General features: G+C 33.2%; 3 protein-coding genes across 4 annotated transcripts; 2 read left to right on the top strand and 1 right to left on the bottom strand.

Moving 5' to 3' along the window:
- Nucleotides 1-803: 803 nt before the first annotated feature.
- LOC140834554 (homeobox protein BEL1 homolog) lies at nt 804-3992 on the top strand. The gene is made up of 4 exons (XM_073199518.1): nt 804-1893; nt 2260-2645; nt 3158-3218; nt 3396-3992. Exons 1-4 carry the CDS (start codon nt 1156-1158, stop codon nt 3837-3839), a joined length of 1629 nt encoding a protein of 542 aa, XP_073055619.1. The 5' UTR covers nt 804-1155; the 3' UTR covers nt 3840-3992.
- Nucleotides 3993-6937: 2945 nt separating this feature from the next.
- Nucleotides 6938-10614, bottom strand: LOC140834553 (uncharacterized). 2 transcript variants are annotated; one of them, XM_073199517.1, is made up of 4 exons: nt 10484-10614; nt 9258-10393; nt 7801-8343; nt 6938-7240 (listed from the first exon to the last, which is right to left on the bottom strand). In XM_073199517.1, exons 2-4 carry the CDS (start codon nt 10206-10208, stop codon nt 7142-7144), a joined length of 1593 nt encoding a protein of 530 aa, XP_073055618.1. In that variant the 5' UTR covers nt 10209-10393; nt 10484-10614; the 3' UTR covers nt 6938-7141. The 2 variants fall into 2 exon arrangements, with proteins under 2 accessions (XP_073055618.1, XP_073055617.1); XM_073199516.1 differs by having other exon boundaries at nt 9258-10529.
- A 6355-nt stretch (nt 10615-16969) lies between these two features.
- On the top strand, nt 16970-19389 carry LOC140833528 (pre-mRNA-splicing factor cwc22-like). The gene is made up of 5 exons (XM_073197859.1): nt 16970-17809; nt 17895-18132; nt 18754-18851; nt 18984-19086; nt 19175-19389. Exons 1-5 carry the CDS (start codon nt 17102-17104, stop codon nt 19255-19257), a joined length of 1230 nt encoding a protein of 409 aa, XP_073053960.1. The 5' UTR covers nt 16970-17101; the 3' UTR covers nt 19258-19389.
- The last annotated feature ends 2192 nt before the right edge of the window (nt 19390-21581 follow it).

The raw sequence follows: 21581 nt of genomic DNA, 5'->3' as shown, positions 1-21581 counted from the left end.
ATATATGAAATATAAAAAACACTTTTAATATCAGATTTTAATAGATTATCTTATTTCTAAAATCTTAAATATTTTATTTTAGAAAATAAATGCATATAAACCAAGATAGAAAATTACAAGATTAATTAAACTGGTGGTTTAATAGATAAAAAATATATATATAAGAAAAAAGCTAGCCACACCATTCCAAGCCCTCACAATTTGTTTACAGCAGAGATTATTTATCTAACATATATGCCACAATTATTTGTGAAATATAACAAAAATAGGGATCATGATATATATTATATACTCACCGAATTTACTGTTGCATTGAAATTTGATCAGAACACAGCCACACAACACAGGTCAAAGCAACAACCCATGTCTGAAAAAGCCTGCGACATAGTATATACAACTACTGATTAGCTCGAGTTCTTGGGATTCGTAGGTTTGATCGAAACAACCTTGTATGCAATCATCGCCTACATATGCACCGGCCATTACTCTTTTTTATGAACTTCTCGTAACAGGAAAACTTTATGTATGAACAATGAAAGTTTAAAGCTTTTGTCTGTCTGTACACGTCGTATATACATCAAATGTGAATATGTGTGTGTGTGGATGGATATATTAATTAATTCTAATAAAACAGGGATATAATAATATAAGTTTTGAGGTCACGATCAATGATCAGGGCCATCAGGCCATATTTATTCCATTTGTATTTGGGATCAAAGATTTGTGTATCTCCTTTTCCTCTGTTTGCTTCCATGGCATGACTTTTCTTGTTGGGTAAATCAGAGTAAGTAACAAAAGTAAGGTCATATTTGCATTGCAACCACCATTAGCTATATATTAAAGTGTACGTAACACTCATCTCATATATGGTACTTACCCTAAGCATCTCAACATAGTGCACACACAAAGGTACGTGTATGTCACATAGGGAAAGAAAAGATTCAATCAAAAAGTTACACAAAAATAAGCGTGTTTGGTTTCTTGTTAACAGATATATAGGTTGATATCTGTTCAGATAATGGTTGTTCTTTGATTGATGGGTTCGGATCTTGATCGGTTTTTCAGCTGGAGAATGGGGATTTTGTAGTACTTTCAGGGTTTGATTTTTGTACAAGAAGGTCATTGTATATATAAAGCAGTATATAGAAGTTTTGTATGGCTGATTCAATTGGGAATCAAAATCTGCAGGCTCATTTAGTGAATCAGTTGCAAAGTTTTGAGCTCAATCCAGAGATATACAATTTGAGTACTTCAGGCATGGAGTTACTAGGGTTTCCTTCAAAGAATCTGAACCACGAAAACAGCTCAGTTTTCTGGAAAGGGTTCTCGAACAAGCCTGGAAACCATGTCAGTTCACCTTCTTCTTTGAAAGGAATCAACGGGCCTGGTAATTCTATTGAAGACTATAAATATGTTTTACCTGGGATTAATGATTCTTCAATGGTTTCACCAGTGAATTCTATTGTGGAATTTTCATCTTCGAGATGTGTTTTGTCATGTGAAGGTAATGAAACGACAAGCAAAGGTCTTTCACTCTCTCTCAGTTCATCAAATCCTTCGAGTATTGGTCTGCAATCTTTAGAACTCATACAAGAAACTGATTTAAGGTTTGATCCATCAAGTTCTAGGTCAATTAATATGAATCGACAACAACAGTACTATATGATGCAAGAAAACTTTCAGTTTGGAAACTCAAAGTTCTTGGGGCCTATACAAGAGCTTTTGAACGAGTTCTGTAATCTCGGAACAGATACAACTGATAGCTCAAAGCAAAAGATTCAGAAAACCAGTGAACGGCAGGATGAACATGCCATGTCAAAGGAATCACTTTATGCTCTTGACCACTTGGAATTGCAGAACCGAACGACCAAGTTGCTTCAAATGCTTGAAGAGGTACATTTATTAATTTCCTCCTTTGCAGATCTTCATTTTCAGTACTTCTTTCACATATTTAGTTCTTGGGATGAATGAACTTTTTTTTCAACTGATTTAAATTAATATGGAAGGCTTTAAAATCTGAACCAACCTTCTGGATCGGGACTCTTTTCCATTAATGCATGCCCAGATGGAGAAAATATGGAGTTCCATTAAATTTCAGAACCTTCTGTTTCACACCAGTCTGTGTTATGTACCATCCGCCGGAAATTAATTACAAACATTATGAAAAGTTACAATTTTTTGGCATTTGACATAAAAGTAACTTTTTTTGCCTACTGTTTTATTCATGTTAGCAATTTTTTTGGGGTGGTGGGGGTGAAGGTGGATAGAAGGTACAAGCACTACTGCGATCAGATGAAGGCGGTAGCATCATCATTTGAAGCGGTGGCTGGGAATGGAGCTGCGACTGTTTATTCAGCCTCAGCGTCAAGAGCTGTATCAAAACACTTTAGATGCCTTAAAGATGGAATTTTGAGTCAGATGAAGGCCACAGAGAAGGCAATGGAAGACAAAGCTTCTGGAGTACCAGGCACAAGTAAAGGGAAAACACCAAGATTAAGACTTCTTGATCAAGCTTTGAGGCAACAGAGAGCATTATTCCAGCAAACGAGCATGATGGAAAATCATCCATGGAGGCCACAACGAGGCCTGCCAGAGAGATCGGTTTCTGTTCTGCGTGCTTGGCTTTTCGAGCATTTTCTCCACCCGTAAGTTGCTCTGATCTCTTGTTCATAATTTATATACCCGCCATGGATTGATAATTTTCAAATATACTTATTCCTAATATACATATATGTTGGGTACAATCTTGACCCTGTGAAGGAATAAAAAATGAAAAATCCTGCTTACTGTTCTAACAGTACTCTAAGATTCTTGCTTGTTTTCAATCATTATTTTTGCAGACTCCAGCCGGTTTTTTTTGTTAGTTTCTGTTGGAATCCTTTAAGATTCCATTGTTTCTTGTGTTCGTGTACATAGATAGGTCTCAAGTTTATTTATTTATTTTTATTTGTCTTTGTGGAATTTTCTTGGTTTCCTGTGTTATTTTTGTGTGGACATCGGTACTCGTTACAACCTCCATAGGAACCCATCTCTTTCACACTATCCTCCACAAAATATATATATATATATATATATATATATATAACTTTAGAAGATTAATTAATTATTTAACTTCCATTTTTTGAGTACAGCTGACAAGTTTTCTTGATTTGTACAGGTATCCAAATGATATAGATAAACACACTTTAGCACGCCAAACAGGTCTCTCAAGAAGCCAGGCGAGTCCTTTCAGCCTATATTATTTTATTCAAGATCAAGAATTTATTTATGTAATCAAGGAAACATGTGCATCTATATCTCTTCAACAAATCTCCTATAATAAATGATTTGATCAGATGTTACTCTATGACATTATTTTCTTGTCATGTCCGATAAACTCTCTCTCTCTTTTTCAGGTCTCCAATTGGTTCATTAATGCTAGAGTAAGGCTATGGAAACCCATGGTGGAGGAAATGTACTTGGAAGAATTTAAAGATCAGAAGCCAACACATGATCAGTTGGTTAGAATTCATTCCGAATCTCTATCTTCGATTCTCAACAATCCTGAGAAAAATGGCGGAAAAAGTAACAAAACCCTTGAAAATGAAGTAAAGAATCATTGTTTTGGTGGAGTTGGGAACTCTTTTGGTGCCATAGAATTGGACTTCTCATCAGCCGCGGGAGGTGGAACCCCAACCATATCGTATGCAGGAGGGGGTGGGGTGTCCTTGACATTGGGCTTATACCAGCATGGCTTACAAAGCTCACTTTTTTACCCTAGATATGATATGGAAGATTGTCAAACAGTACAGTATTCAATCTTGGACGGTGAAAACAGAATTTACCCTACAGGAATCTGATGGGAACGCAGTTGCTTCATGATTTGGCTGGATATATAGCTGTCTTTTTTATGGGGCAAAACATATCGAAAAACATCTATGTTTTTTCGGTGTGTTTGATAAGTAGTAAATTTATATATACTTCATGCATGCATGTGGTATACTATATAGGGAAAGGTAAATCACATTTATATATATGTAATTTGTTGAAAGTAATTGCTAATTAGGTGGCAATTAGAAGAATGTTACTGAGTTTTCTTCAAAGCTTTGCATTTTTTTAATGAACTCCGCGATTTATTGATTATCAATTAAAAATAACTGGTAGAAATCCTTTTTTTTCCGATTGTAGTCGATTCAACCAAGTTGATGTCGTTTACGTTTTTAATAGACTAATTAAATAGAAATGAATAAACATTTAAAAAAACTGACGTTTTAAAAAAAAGGTTTTTTTTTGTTACTATGTTGTGACATCAAGTTATTATAAGGATATTATTAAATGAGAATTAACACTTGACTTTTAAAATTACTCAAGTTGCACCACGTTTCGATTGTTCTATCAAACATGAACAATTATTATTTATTGCATCTCAATAATATCTCTCATAAAAATTGTAGTTCTTGTAATCAATAAAAATTGAACATGTGACTTTGGATCTAATACAAACCGTAGGATGGATGGATTGTCTCTTCACCAAAATTATTATAAGTGATGGTAACGGTGCAATTACAATTTTTTAAAACATTACAACATCTTAAGCACGACATTTCGATTGCTCCACCGACAAGCATTGTACTCCAATTACAGATTCCTTTTCTACTCCTGCTTATCGGTGAAATATTAATCGATGCTCCCTCTATTACAAAATTTAGTTAAGTTAATCTTTTTTTAATTTTGATTTAGACATTTGATCTACTTCTAGGAGTTTGTTTGATTCAGTTAGTTAGCTTTAATATTCAGTTAATCCCCTAATCTACTCTAGCTATTTAGAGTTGTACGTATTGATTAGAAATATAGATACAAAACTTGATTAAAGAAGTTGTTGTCAAGCATTAATCATACGAACGTTCATAGAAAAAGTAGATGTAAAACAACAATTGGTCGCTATTGCAAGCAGAAAATTTGAGCGATTAAAGAAAGTGATGGTGGAAAGATATAAAGTGGGTGGGCACATGGGCCATATTTATTCCTTCGGAAGACCAATCTGAATAATAGGCTTCTGCTTCTGAGTCTAACATTGGAACGTGAATAAATTCAAGTCAAAAGTTAATTAACCGAGCAATTTCTCTCAAATATATAGTTTCTTGGGACCCTATCTAGTAAGCCTATATGGACTGTCACTCGAGTCAACCTAAAAGGAACGCATTCGGCCCAAATGATCTAATTGGTATCCGAGGATCAGTATTGGGCTAAACTTGGCCCAAATATATAATAGTACATAAATTTAGATTTTTTCTATGTCATGTTTTGTGGCAAGGAATGATGTCATTATGAAAAGGAAATTATGTATTTTTTAATACATAAGCAACATGTGTAATGTATTAGTAATTAGTTGCATGATTTCCATTAAAAAAAAAAAAACTAGTCTCATAGTAAGTATATCTTTATTCTTGTAACAATAGCAAATAATTTTTGGCAAAATACTTGTGTGAGACGGTCTCATGGGTCGTATTTGTGAGACAAATATCTTATTGGGTCATCATAAAAAATATTACTCATAAAAAATATTATTTTTTATGCTAAGAGTATTACTTTTTATTGTGAATATCGGGCCCGTCTCACATATAAAGATTCGTGAGATCGTCTCACAATAGACATATTCAATAATTTTTGTATGATTGGAAGTACAGGTCAAAAACAAAATTTAAATGAAAAATTATCTCCGAACAATTTAACAAATAATAACTAATTAGATAAGGGAAATAAAGGCTTCAAATTAATTAGATAACGTATGCGTTTGGACTGTGTCCTGTGTGATTTATTCAATTACAGCAACAAAATAAAATAAAAGAGGGTGTTACGTGCTATGCTATCTCATAGCTGTCGCATTCAAATCGAGCCTTTTTCCAATGTAAACTAGTTAACGAGACGCTGTTGTAGCAGGTGATCATCCGACTGGTGCCGCTTCCATTAATTACATTTTAAATACTTGAAATTTATTTCTACTTTTTAGCCTTCAACGGCTCCAAACTAGTCTCATGTTCTCTGCTAACGTCTCATTTTCTAAAGCAGAAAATTGTTTCTCTAGGGTTAGGGTAGTACTCCGACTATATATTTAAGGGTTCATATTTAACATATGTATAATATTAATGTTGATAGTGATAATGCGACAAAAAATATATCATTAGAACAGCTATTATGATAATATCATTAGGGTAGCTTGAGTTCAACTGCATTTATGTCTCAATAAATAGAAATGAAATTTTCGTTTCAAATAATTTATTATACGGCATGGAGTGGAGGGGCTGGAATTGTCACGAAAGAAACATCGAGATTAAATGAGGAATGGGTTCATCTCTATTTACTACGCAAAAATAACACATCCAATTGTAATATTTTGTAAAAAGTCAGGCAATGGTTCACAGCTTAGTGGGAGTTCAAAGGCGTGTTTTTAATGCGTACGATAAAGCTGGATTGACTGGTCAAAGGCGTGTTTTAATGCGGACGATAAAGCTGGATTGACTCTTGCTTCTTAGAAAGTACATATTCACATGCCATGATTTTAGGCGTGATTTTGTCAAAGTTTCTAGTGCTTTCTACCAATAACATGTTTTCGAAATTTGTGCATTGTCAACAATTTAATCTTTAGCAGAAGAATAAACAGTTTTAAAAGTACATGAAAACAAACAATAAAGTATAAATCTACATTGCAAAGCCTAAACAATAACTATTCTGTAGTTCTACGTTCCAACACAACTATATTGATTAAAATACAAGTAAATATAGATACAATCATACAAAGGGAGGCTGCATAATTTAATTGAAATCAAGCGGGGTTCTCTAAGTGCAAACGATTAAATTTGAATATTTTCATTCAGTGGATCAGATTGTCGTATCTTCCCCGATTAACTTCAACCTATGAGGTACATTAACGAAAGAAGTGGTAAGTGTAGTCAAGAAATATCCAAAAATCTTGAGCTTCACATCACATAGATTTTCAAGAATCAAATTGAAAACATTTATAGCACCACTTCACATTGATTTCTCCTCAACTTTCTTCCCTCAGCAAATGTGCTGACAAATTTTCAACAGGCGAATATGATGAATCAAGTAATAGAGCCAGGTCTCAAGAGGTTCAAGTAAACATAGTTAGCAATTCCCGATATCATACTTCACTAATTTCACCTTCCTTGCACACACCAACCTCCAAAATCAAGCTTTTCGTCATCGAGCTCAAGACGCGGCAACAGTTCCTCCTCGGAGACTGCCCAAAAGAAAAAAAAAAAACAAATCAAAATTGGCATTTGGTATAGATTTAACCGGACGCAGTATTAAATCATCAAAAAGTATTGGCAGATTAAATAAATTACATGTTCGTATCATGTAGCCAGTGAGCTGTCAGACTAAAGTCTTGGTTTATGGCGTTGTCGGTACAGATGGTTCACAACAATGAAGTCTATCATAAAATTGACTCTTGCGGTGTTTTCTTTGTATTAGGTGATAAAATAGTGGATGGATCCATAATTTAATAAATGATCAACGGATCTGTGGCGAAATATAAACTTTTAAAATAATATATAAAATTGAAATTGTCAGCCCCTCTCCCCAGATACGCCCAACGATTAAAAAAAACAGTGCCTTTCCAAAGAAAATAACAACGTTTTTCAAGCCCCCAGAAACAAAATAAAAGTTTCATTTCTGTCACTGAAGATCATTTATGTAAAATTTTGAAAAAAATGCAGCAATAAGCATGTGGGCTCTAAAATGTTTGCAGAGAGAGCTGGATTACGACTAGGCTATTTAAGATGGGAGAATGTAGCTTACCCTATCCCATAGATGCGGATCGGGTTTCTTGTAAACCTCCACTCTCTCAATATCACGCGGATTAGCCATTTTCCATCTGCACACAGGATGAGGAACGTGATGTCTAGTGTACTCGCTCACTGTTTGATTTGTACGTGATTCCATCCCAGCCCTCGACATGTAGAAAACAAATGGTTTTTGACATGGGTTCCTCATAACCGGCCTAGTGTTGAATGCGTAAGCCGTGTAATCTGCTCTTCTGTACCAATTCAAGAACGTCCTCGATGGCATCTCTATCTCACGAGCTGACAAAACCCCACGAAATATTTGAACAGCAAACCCCCAAGAAACCGATAAAGTCCAACCATTTGCTTTGTGGTAGCAAATAGATTGTTGCATCAGGCCAGCAGAGTCGAGGTTCATTGGGTGTTTAAGCCGTTTTAAGGCTTGCACTTGAGTGACATTCGGGAATATTGGCTCGACAACGTCTAGGTGGTGCAAAGAAACCAATGGCGTGACAGGGTGTGCAGCCAGAAGACCAAATAAGTTCCCATAAACATCATACTATAATGTCATCCACCAAGAATAGAACACTGTTAGAATCAATTATAAACCTTTCAAAACTTTTGAAAGATATGCAAAAAAGCAACAATAATTCCAATTACATTCAACAACCACGTTTCTACAAAACAACAATCATAAAAAACAAAATTTGCTGACCAAGTTCAGTGGGTTGAGGAAACAGTGGTGTTGCACAAAAGCAACAATAATTCCAATCATATTCAACAACCACATTTCTGCAAAACAACAATAAAATAAAACGATATTTGTTGAAGCTCAGTGGGATGAGGAAACAAAGGTGTTGCATAGTCCAAATCGCTGACACTTGGCCATACAAATCAAGAACAATGAATGATTAAGTGGAACCCAGAATTATGATATTAACAGTACAGTAACACTTGAATGGACTCGAACTGACTAAAACCAACATATTCAGTCGATTCCTGGTCGTACAAGCCTCTTTGTAGTCCATATGCACTTCATTGGATTCTTGTTTTTTTTAATAACAAGACCCTAAGTTGAAAAGACTTGAGATTTTGGAACTTCAACACCGGATAATTATTGCTATGGGACTTCAACATACAGATTTCCCCACAATCCACCATGCGTTTTTTAACATTAAACAAGGCCTAAAGCTGTAATTTTCAAATCTTTTAGCTAAAGTATAAAACTATCAGTCTCAGATTGAACGGTTCTCGGAAAAACAACAAAAACCAGGGTAATTAAATAAGCATACCGCATCAAAACTTAACAGATTTCCAGCACCATCTACCAAATACATCGTCGGCAAAAGCCAACTAAAACATGCTGTAAAAATCAACAGAATCCGTATCCATAAATTTCCAGAAACAGATGAAACCAACAATAAAATGAAGGAGATGAATAGAAAATAACAAAATAAAAGATGATAAATTCACCTGGTGAAAACCAAGTTCTTTAGTGAGAGGAACCCCAAGTTCAGCCATGCAAGCCTGCATTCTATCATCAGAACCATACAATCCAGGATATCTCTGAATACACTTATCCTGCATCTTCTCCAGAGCCTTAGCCAAAGGATAACTTATAGCGAAACCTCCACCTCCATACGCCATCCCATAAGAAAAATATATGTTCTGCAAATGGCTCTCACTCAAACTCCCAATATAATAAGACTGATTGTGATCATATTTATTCAAAATCCGAACCAAATTATCAGTAATGAACACAGTATCATCATCTCCCATTACAAACCAACGCACATTATCCATTCCTAACCTTAAAGTCTCTGAAACTATCCTCGAAATCCGGATTGCAGAACGGTGACCCTGTTTGTTCTTATATGCGAAACGGGAAGTGTCACCGGAGATTCTCAAATCTGGGAGGCTTCCGCTTTCGTTTTTGTAAGTTTTCACGCGGCTGTCAAGCCAAACAATCCCTCGCATTTGTTTTTCAGGCTTCCACCATAGTTTAATGTACTCTTTTCGCTTATTCCAAAGCTTGGCCGAAGCTGCAATGCCGAATACAACGTGTTCTAACCCGGTTCTGTTTTGTTCGGTAAAATCTTCTGGAGTTTTTACTATCCCGATTCCGCCGCCCAATCGCGACGGCGTAGAGACATTGTCTGATGATGAAACGAATTCGCTCACTGGCTCGAGAATAGGAATAGTACTGTGCCGGTTGACGAAAATGTCCTCGCCGCAAGAATTATGGGAAGAGGAAAGTAGCTTCAGTGTGTACACCAAGTAGGTAATTGAAACGAATAAAAGAAGCCATACCATTAACCTGGGCAAGCCCTTATTTTGCGACGGCGCCACCACAATCGCGGCCGCCGCGGGGCTTCTCACTGAATCCCACGTAAACTTCTCTGAATTATTATGAGCTGCCTTCATTTATATTCACCGAAAAACAAAGAAAGCCCAGAAAACAAACGCAGAACAAAATCCAACATAAAAATTAAGAAAACTCCCGATAAAAGATCAAGTCTTTATCTTTTGAATTTAATGGGTATGGGTTTTTCCTTTCCTCAACTTTCTTCTCGGTAGGCGATAATTTCTTGATCGACAAAAGCACAGATCTGGAGAAAAGGGTTCGAGATTAATTAATAAAAACGAAAGATAAAATGCAGAAGAAAAACAGATATCAGAGGAAAAAGACAGAGATTAACATGCAGAGGTGCCAGAGTCCTTAATACAGAGCTAGCCTAAAAAGCCATACTTTACAAGTATATAAAAATGTATAATATCATCCCTTCAAATAATAATAAATGTCTGCCTTTATGTTTCGGCTCGATATTTTATGTTTGCGCGTGAATCTGACTGAGCACAACATACTAAAAAGCATTGCAAATTTATGTAGCAAAATGTATAATACGGTGAGATAAAACAAATAGAATATATCTATTGTGAGACGGTTATTTGAATTTTTATTTGTGATATTGGTCAATCTTACGAATATTTATAATAAAAAATAATATTTTTTATGAATAACCTAAAAAAAATATTAGTCTTACAAAATACGACTCGTGAGACCAAATATTATATATATATATATGTGTGTGTGTGTGTGGTGAATGAGATTTAATATAATCTTGTTTTAAAAATCCCATTTATAGTATTTATTACAGTGATCTTTATTTTAATATACCAAATGTAGAATATCATGAAACAATATTTCCAACTGAGATAAGACCGATATGAAAGTAGTATTATTTTTATGTGTCCTTCCATATAAAAATTTAATACAACTTGGGACTTTTCTTAATACATCAGCCAGTTTCATATTTTAATTGAAAAGATATTACCCGGAAGATATCGAAAACCTAGATAAAGCAAAAACTATGCGTTACTAACAACCAAAGGGGAATGCGAAACGTTTAAGGAAGTTTGTGTAGTTAATGTTGCTTCTTGGGGGTTAGTGAAAATTTAATTAATCAATAATTAGTGACTATTGATTGAAAGTCTACTGATAACGAAGCCTTTTGATACGAGATTGTGGAAAATTGTGCACGTTCTTTGAATGTAAAACGAGGTAACTGATATTGGGTTAGATTTGTAACCATGTGGTAAACATAATAATACTCCATTAATTACGAGTTGGATTTGACCTAATTAGACTTTTTATTACTATAGTCGTCCTTATATTTGATGCGGTAAATTTCTTAATTAAGTGATAACGCAATATATTGCAAATAACGTTAGACATATAAATAACATCTGACAAATTATATGTGACACACCCATCCGAGAAAATATTGGGTAATTTCAACTGTTGTTCCGGTTCCGTTTATTCCATTTACTTACTCATTTGCATTTTATTTTGTAATATTTTAAAAATCATATATATTTGTGTGTCTGTTATTTCTCACGTTATATATGTATGTTTTAAAATTATTGTTTTTAGTATTACCTCTTTGTGGAAATAAAGATCTGTGTTCGGGTAATATGTTTCTGTCAATGATAAAAATTGAACATTATTTTGGGACATGGGTATATGAGAGAGACCCGATGCAACGGTTTATTTCATCCTACTCATGTGGACATTGTCCCATGATATGATGGATGGCTAAGATTTGTCCATACATATATAGGACCCACTTTTTTTTTGAAATTGTATGTGTAGCAAGATCTTGGTCATCCATCATATCATGGAGACAATGTCCACATAAGTAGGATTTCATTAACCCCCATGCAACATCCATCGCCCTTTGTCATTTTCGACTTGTGTACGTGTACTGTCGGAATGGTACTTGCTTGTGTGTGTGTTAATGGGTGTCGGTTTTGATTTATTTGTGAAATCGGCCCAATTGGATGGTTCGACGTTACCCTTGGGTTAAGAGACGGCCCATGTTTTATCTTATAGAATTTTTGTTGTTAATCACTAGATGCCATATTACAAAATAAAATAATATAAAATTTTATTTTTTAGTCTTAGTGTTTATATCAAACATAAATACAATTTTGATAACTCATATTTACATCTCAGTTATTTTATTATTTTCATGAAAAAATCGTGCAAGATTTTGTATGTCCATACTAAAACTTGGGACGAAATGTAAATATTTTTATATCTATATAATTTTTAAATTTTATTTTTTATTTATATATGATAAAATATTGTGACAACTTTTTTAAAATATTAAAAATTTATTTGTTGAAATACAAAAAGATTATATTTGAGTTATTTAAGGTAAATTAAGATTTTATTATATTAGGCAACATACTATGAGGACAATCATGTCTAACAATAAATTAATTAAATAAAGTAAAGTGTTATTGTCTAACAATAAATTAATTAAATAAAGTAAAGTGTTATTAACACTTTTTAGAGTGTAATAAATAACACTCCCCAATATGAAATTATATTAATATAGAGTTTTTTTTAAAATATTTAAATTAATATAAAGTTTCAAAAAAATTATTTAAATTAATAACCTTACTTAAGCTATGTTGGCAAATTTCAAGTGAGCTTAAAGGTGGTATATCATATTGTATCGAAAATCATATACCGTATCGAATATTATGGTATAATATATATATATATATATATATATATATATATATATATATATATATGGCAAATTTTCGATTATTATAACTAGCATACCGATTATACCGAAATTTTGTGGTATATTGATATTTCAGTACGATATCGATATATATCTTTTTATACTAAAAAATCCATATATATTTTAAATTTATAACTTTATTATTTAAAAAATATTATATATTTTAAAATTTATATATCGTTTAGGTATATATCGAAATGTTCAAATTTCATAGTGTTATCATATCAAAAATTTCGATATTATTACAGTACAATACTGAAATGTTTGATATACCGTAAATATCAACAAATTCGATATAAGATTAGAGATGTCAATGAGGCGGGTATGGTGCGGGTTTGGCTAAACCCAAGACCCTCCCCATGAAAAAAACATTGACCCATTACCCGTCCCACCCCGGTTAAATATTTTTCGGACCCACCTCACCTCGAATACGAAACGGGGCCGGGTAGACCCGTGAGACCCAAATTTTTTTAAAATAAAAAAGTAATCTTTCTTCTCACATGACTGAATTATGAAACAGACAAGCCTCTAAACACAACATTGTCGAAAAATAATTTATGTCTTCGACCACACTTAATAATAACAAACAAAGTATTTTCACGACATAAAGAATTACATAAAAAAAAGAGTTCCTAGCTCTCAAAAAAAATTGACATCCTCAAAAATAAGTCATAACATAATTTAAACAGATTAATATAAAATCAGCGAGTAGACAATATTTAGACACATTTTTCGGGATCATTTTTCTCTTCATCAAGAATGGTGGGATAAGTTGGTAAACTACTTGAAGAATTAACTACAAAATTAAATACATAAATTACGTTGAAAAAATAAAACTGTAATTTCAAATTGTAAAAAATGTAATTTAAAAAGAGAAAATACAGTAGAAAAATTAAAATGAAAGTACAATAACAAATAACACCGTGATTTATTTACCTTTCACCTAACCCCACAACCATTTTCGCGGGCACATCAATGCCTCCAAGGTCGTTGGATTAAGTCTACTAAGATGAGGACCAACTATTCTTCCACTATTGTTAAAAACAGATTCAAATGCAACAGTTTACATAGAAATAACTAAGACCGTTATGGCTGAGGTGAGCTACTACAAAAATGAAAATTAATAAAACTAAAACACTAGAATATTTATATACATATATATGTGGTGAGCATGAAGTGGGTTTTATAGGACTCATGACCCGCCTCATATCTGGACGGGTCTGAAAATTGGACCCGAAACCCACCCATGATCCATTTAATATGTCCAAACCCACCTCATACACACGGGTCCATTGCGGATCTGGATAAAACCTGAACCTATTGACATCCCTATATAAGATATCGAACATTTAGATATTTTTTTTCAAGCTAAGTGGGCTGTTGCCCAGTGCCCACCAGTGCGCCAGTTGTTTTCCCTCCTTGCGATTCACGATTTTCATTTAAAAGAATATATGGAAATTGATCATTCGATTGTCTTTCCCCAATTTGGGTCCTGACTTCTGATTCTATCGTTTTAGAAGTATGTTAACTTCTTTCTTCCCATTCTAAAAATAATATTTAGATTTTAGAATGTTGAATTCTCCATCCTTGTCGTGTTTAGTATAAAGACTTTCTTTCTTGCAGATGTTTTTTTTAAAAAAATAAGAAAGAAATTAAATGCGTGTTATTTTCAATTCCTGGCAATTTACAATCTTTGACACAAAAGATTTCTGTTTTGCTAATCATAGTCGTCTGACCAAAGCCAAAAAACAGAAGTCTAAGGGCATTGAAATCTAAATTCATCTTTCAAAACAATAACCTCCTCAGAATAATATAGACAATTAACCTGCCTATATTTTCACGAAATATTCATCGTCAAATCAAACAAATCTTACCTCCATCATGTTATTATCTGTAAGGAATGTTGTTCGATAGATGTGTGTAAAAGTATATAATCAGCGGTGTAATTTATATATAGTAAGATTATAATTTTGTGTCTTATCAGAATTAAGTGTTGTGTCAAATGTTACAACATTTAAGACAAGAGTGAGTCTCATATGAGACCGTCTCACGGGTCATAATCCGTGAGACGGGTCAACCCTACCCATTTTCACAATAAAAAATAGTACTTTTAGCATAAAAAGTAATACTTTTTCATGGATGATCCAAATAAGAGATCCGTCTCACAAATATGACCCGTGAGACCGTCTCACACAAGTTTTTGCCTTAAGACAATATGCAGCGGAATATTAAAGTTAGTAACACAAATTCACTTTAAATAAATAAATGGACAAGATTAAATATGCACACCTCATGGCAAAAATTAATCACTAGAAAACCAAATCGTTTACGAAAACTAGAACTAGTGATTTTCACAAAAATCAATTTTCTCAACAAGTTGAGAAAATAAATTCTTTCTAAAAACAAATAACCAGAATTAAAACTTATGCAAGAAAGCAAAAAACATGAGCCAAAAACTTTGGAGCAACAAAACGATCTTCAGCCAACTTCATCACGGATGTTGTCTGAGATGTCTCCAACAATCAAGGCAATACGCAGTATCTGCACTCTTCAAATCAGCAACGTCTTTGAAGAATTATTTCTCTGACATCCCACGACGTGCACAAGTGCATGTATATGTGTATTAGGGGTGATCAAATTTTTTTATTAACCGCCCGAACCGCCCGAACCGAATTGCACCGCACCGTTTTTCATAATATTTAAAAAAAACCGCGATTAAAAATAGTAATCGTAAACCGCACCGCATACGTGGTTCGGTTATTTTTTTTTGCCAAAAACCGCACCAAACCGCACCGCCTAAACCGCTTGCCATAATATTTGGCCTAGAATTATAATAATTTGTAAACACTATATTCAAATTATGAAATTGTCATTCATTAAATCTCAACTTTCTTCAAAATTTTTATTTTTACAAATAAAACTTATCTTCTTCTTAATTATTCTTCATATTAATATTTTATTAGATTATTTATTTCTTTTGCTATAATATTTAGTTTGAAGTTTGAAAGTAGAAAAATGATAAAGTAGTATAAATGTCATTTTTGTTGTAAGTATGTTGTGTTAAATTATTAATTTAGTTTTAAATCTTGATTATTGTTTTATCTATTTTTATCTTTATATGCTTTGAACTATAATTTATATTTGAAGACACTATATTGTTGTTGTTTTCAAATAAATTAAAATATATGTTCTAATATTTTTCATTAAAAAAATCGTAAACCGACCGCAACTGCTAAAAACCGCTAAAAACCGTAATACTAATTCTTCATGTAAAACCGCGATTATTTTTTCAAAATACTAACCGACCGCATATGGCAATTCGGTTTGAATTTTTTTAAAAAACCCGCAAAACCGCACCGTGATCACCCCTAATGTGTATGATCAAGAGGGAAGAGGCTCAATGATGTCCTTGATATCTTATTTATAGATATATACTTTTATCTGCACAAGGAAAGTAAGAGTTTTATTAGGGCAAAAACTTGTGTGAGACGGTCTCATGGGTCGTATTTGTGAGACGGATTTCTTATTTGGGTCATCAATGAAAAAGTATTATTTTTTATGTTAAAAGTATTACTTTTTATTGTGAATATGGGTAAGATTGACCCGTTCCACAGTTAATATCTCATTAAATCATTATTATAAATATTATATCTAGAATATCTTTATCTTAAATATAATATCTATAGAAAATTAAATTTAAAGAAGAAATTATATCATAATAAAATCTTAACATAAATTATTTAAGAAAACAAAATCATAATAAATATTAAATATCATATCCTCAAGAAGATATATCTTGAAGAATAAATTTAATATAGAAATTATATTTTCTTTCGTTATCGATCATAAAGTTTTAGGAAATTAGCAACACAAACCTGAACACTTTTCCATATTCCTACTAATCAAGAATAATATGACATATGATAAATCAAGATACGCCTTATCAATTCTTCTAAAATCTTGACCGAATATATCTCATAATCAAACACACTGTATTATCAAAAATAACAAAAAGATGATAGCGAATTTAAATCAACAACCATTTCAAAATACCAAAGCATATCAAAAATATTAGAATATATATATCCCGTCCAAAAGATCAAAACAAGCCTCTCCCCCGAAAGCAGCTACACCTTTCCTCCACTCTCTGATCTGTGGGTGTTTTTTTTCCAAAAGTTTTTTGTGGTTTCAGGGAATCAGGGGTTGTTGCATCGAAGAATGGGCAAAGTTCGTCGCAGTGATTCCAGCAGACGCGAGGATGAGAAACAGGAAAGTCGGGGTCGGCATAGGGAGATATCGGGTGAAAAAACTCATCTTGCCGAGTATGATGGCAAAGATCACAATAGAATGTGGCGAAAGTGCACAACGAAAGGAAGGGAAACGCTGCGTGATGAGGATGGCGATGTACGTATGGAGCGGAAAAAGAAGAATATGGATGAGAGAATGGAAGAGAGTCGAATTATGACTAAAAACGAGGGAGACACGAGTCCGAGTGAGGCCGATAAAGTGGGAAAGCCCGATGAGAATGCGGGCAGGGACATAGCTGCTAATTCAGGGAGGAGTGGAGGAGTTTATATAACACCACATATGTTGGCCACAACGATGAAGGATATTCAAGTTAAAAGCACCATTGAATATCAGAGAATGACTTGGGATGAAATGAGGAAGAGTATGACGTTCTCGTTGAATAGAGTGGCTGCTACTAATATTAAGATTATCATTCCGGAGTTGTTTGCTGTGAATCTGATTCGAGGGAAGGGTTTATTCTGTCGTTCATGCATGGAGTGTCAAATTCTTTGGCTACCCAGCACAGATGCGATTGCTGGATTGGTTGCTGTTGTTAATGCCAAGTTCCCTGAAGTTGGTGATCTTTTGTTGAGGAGGATTGTTTTTCAGCTACAGAGGGCATTTAAGCTCAATGATAAGGTTTGCACTTCAGTTTCTCTCACTGGTTCCAATTCCATTATTTAAACAATGTTAGGTCTGCTTATGGTGAAACTTCTCTTGGCAGCCACAACTTCTCGCTTCAGTCAAACTTTTTGCTCACCTGGTCAACCAGCGAGAACTTGTCGCTCCAGTCAAATTTATTGCTCACCTGGTCAACCAGCGAGTAGCCCACGAGCTTATTGCTTTTGAGGTGGTAACATTGCTGTTGGAAAAACCTATCTATGAAAATGTTAAAGTGGCTGTTGGATTCCTTACTGAGTGTGGTTCTGCGCTGCAAGACCTTTCTCCTCTGCAATTCCATGGTACTAGCCAGAGCAGTTTTATGCAGTGGGGGGCACTTCTACTTTTTCATTAATCTGATATTAGCTTCTATTTTTTGTTTGGTTCACTTCTTTGTTTGTTTTTTTTAAACCCTAATCTAGGGGGTGGGGGAGGGATCGAACCCTAACTATTTTCATGAGGAGTACAAGTGAGAAACTATGGGCCACTGCCCTGGTCTCTGGTTCACTTCTTTGTTGATGATTACATATCGTCTCTCTTTTTTGTTGATGGTATCTGATGTTTGACATGGTATGATTCTGTGGTTGCCACAGAATCATTCTTATTGTGTCTCCATTTTGGGGTTTTACCCTTTTTATGGATATCTGAGGGCACATTTCTAATTGCAAAATGGAATCCGAATTTCGAAGTGAATGAAAATGCAGACAATTTGTTTTCTAAAATTCCTTTAACTAACCAATCCTTTAATTTTGTGACGTTGGATTGTCTGACATTTGATGACTGCCGCTATTGCATAATGTGTGGTTGGATGGTGTAAAAAGTATGCATGCCATAACACATGCATTTTTCATTATTATGTTGTGCCCTTTCAAATGACGTGACGCATCTCTGAGTGGCACACTTTTGGATTTTTCATCCGACAGACATATTTGAGCGATTACGAGGTATTCATCATGGAGGAACTATATTGGTCCAGCTCTCTATTGAGCATCTTTTTGAGTTGCGAGAGGCAAAGTTTCAGGTGAGCTCTGAAACCTCACGTATAAAAATCTTATGCGGCGGAGAGTCCAAATTTCAAGTCTAGTTTACTTGTAGAAATATTAAAGTCCGTGGAGTTATAATTCTTTCGTGATACATCTTCTTATCTATCCAGGGGTGCCCAGCCATTCGACCAGAGTTGGATCTGGTGGAGCCGAAAGATCAAGTCACACATAAAGTCTCCCTTCAGGATGAAATTGATCCCGAGATTGCTTTAGGTATATCTGGACAGTAAACATCATGTCATCTGTTGCTCTTTCAATTTCACTTATACTTGACCTGAATTTTTTGATATTCTGACCGCAGACACCTTCTATCCGGATGCCCAACTCGCAGAGAACAAGAAGCTTTATGACGAATTTAACAAGAAATGCTCGGTGACTGGTTAGGAATCTGGCAATTGCTAATCCCTAACGCCAGAGTTATTAATTTTTGGATGGTTGTTAGCTTCTCATTTTTTCCTGATATGTTTATTATTAAGTGATTTTTAAAATTTTCAATGAGTTATTATGGGTCTATTGTTTTTCTTCGTTAAGATGTTTCAATGAATATATATATATATATATATATATATATATATATATATATATATATATTGAAAAGAAGACGATTGGATGAATGAATTTTTCTTGAATTATAAGTGGTTTGTTATATATATATATATATATATATATATATATATATATATATATATATATATATATATATATTGAAAAGAAGACGATTGGATGAAGGAATTTTTCTTGAATTATAAGTGGTTTGTTCTCCATCTGAGTCGTTCAATAGGATCTCTGGTAATCTTGTTTGAATCCTTTTCATTTGTTCAAATTCTGTTGTTCGAGGAATTTGCTTTTGCGCAATTTGTGGTGGTAGAATCTTTTTCTGGTAAAGACTGTCTTGCATGCGATGGTTTAGGGTGATTTGGGCCCGTAAGAAAATTAACAATGAAGTATTTGATCTTTGACAAAAATTTGTGTGAGACGATCTCACGAGTCGTATTTTGTGAAACAGACTTTTTATTTAAATCATCCATGAAAAATTATTATTTTTTATGCTAAGAATATTACTTTTTATTGTGAATATCAGTAAAGTTGTCTCGTCTCATAGATAAAGATTCGGGAGAGAAACCTACTCTTGAACATTTTATATAAGAAGTAGTATCTCACTCCCTGCATGTGTTATTTTATGCAATGTTTTAAAATCCTATGTGATATGTTAAATCAATCATGTTTGTGCGACAGAACCGGTTTGGAATTTCATATCATGTATCATTCTATACATTCGGCTAAGTGAGCCGCGGGCCAAAATAAACATTATAAAGATATATATCAAATAATAAATATCAGTATATGTACAATTGAACCGGTGTCAATTGTCTTGTCAATTAAATCAGTTTAGAAATTTAGATGGTTCTGCATACGGTATTTTTTTGGGAAAAATTAAACGAAATATTTGAAGTTTCAGTTTATAAATTGAAAACATGATAATTTTAGTAAGCTCGTGTAAAATTTTTAGTAAGCTCCTGTCCATAAGCTCAAGTATAAAAAATTTAGTAATCTCTACGAAGCATTCAAGATTTTTGTATATAATTGTTTTAAAATTTTTTAACGATTCTTTTATATTTGAAAAATAAACATTTTTTAATTACATGATACTGAACTCCAAATAACTTCTATTCATATAATTTAATTAATTACTTTTATTATTCTCTCGTTGTAGTAATCTATTCGGTTGTCTTACGAATTAAATTAACTTTCATGTTTAAATATCTTTATAAATTGAGGTTACCAAATTCATAACTATGTCAACTGAATTCTTAAATAAATAACAATATATCTTTGAGATCCTCCTGTCTACAATAACATGTTTTCAATTTTTTTAATTAAACTAAGGTTTTATGTGCTCTTACTGATTTTTTAATAGATCATATCACAGTTAATATTTAAATGCAAGTTACTAAATTCATAAATCTACCAACATCAATAATGTTATTAGGTTTGAAAACCTTATAGGCGCTACAATGAATTAAATATGGATATCCTATTATCAAATTATACTCTATTTGCGGAGTAGATATATGACTAGCTTTTAATACGAGCATACTTAGTCATTTTCCTAACTATTTGCACTACTATAGATTCCTTCTACTTTCGCGTTTTTTTTTTTATTTTCTGAAGCGCAATTCCAACTTGAAATAATGATTGTGTAACTACAAATATAAAAATAAAAATCACTGTAATCATAATACATATGGCTTTGACCAAAAACTATAATATTCAAAGTATTTGTTCTGGTTAAATAAATCAGTTTTTAAATAGAAGCAATAAACTTTTATACGTTACAATATGTACACACTTTTTTAACATGCTTAAAATGTCAAAATTTACAAACTCTTAAATTTATAAATTTCTACATATAACATTTCATCTAATATCCAAATATAGCACACATAAATAAACCAATTTACCTCATTTTTTAATATATTACAAAATTCACTTCACATTTCTCATATTTAACATTGACACAAGTTATCTCCCAATTTTTGTTTCTTTAGCATATATAGTTGACACGATTATTTTTTATTAATACCTTAAAAACTTGCAATGTTTATTGTTAGCTATATCATTTAATTACGAAAAAAATTACTACTTTTTTAACTCATATTTAATTATTTATTACCCATTAACAAAAAAACAAATTATTAAATAAGACC

The sequence above is a fragment of the Primulina eburnea genome, chromosome 6 (genome assembly GCF_022965805.1).
Source record: "Primulina eburnea isolate SZY01 chromosome 6, ASM2296580v1, whole genome shotgun sequence".
Taxonomy (NCBI): Eukaryota; Viridiplantae; Streptophyta; class Magnoliopsida; order Lamiales; family Gesneriaceae; genus Primulina; species Primulina eburnea.
Note: the sequence above shows the minus strand (reverse complement) of the source record. Positions and strands in the feature narration are given on the sequence as shown.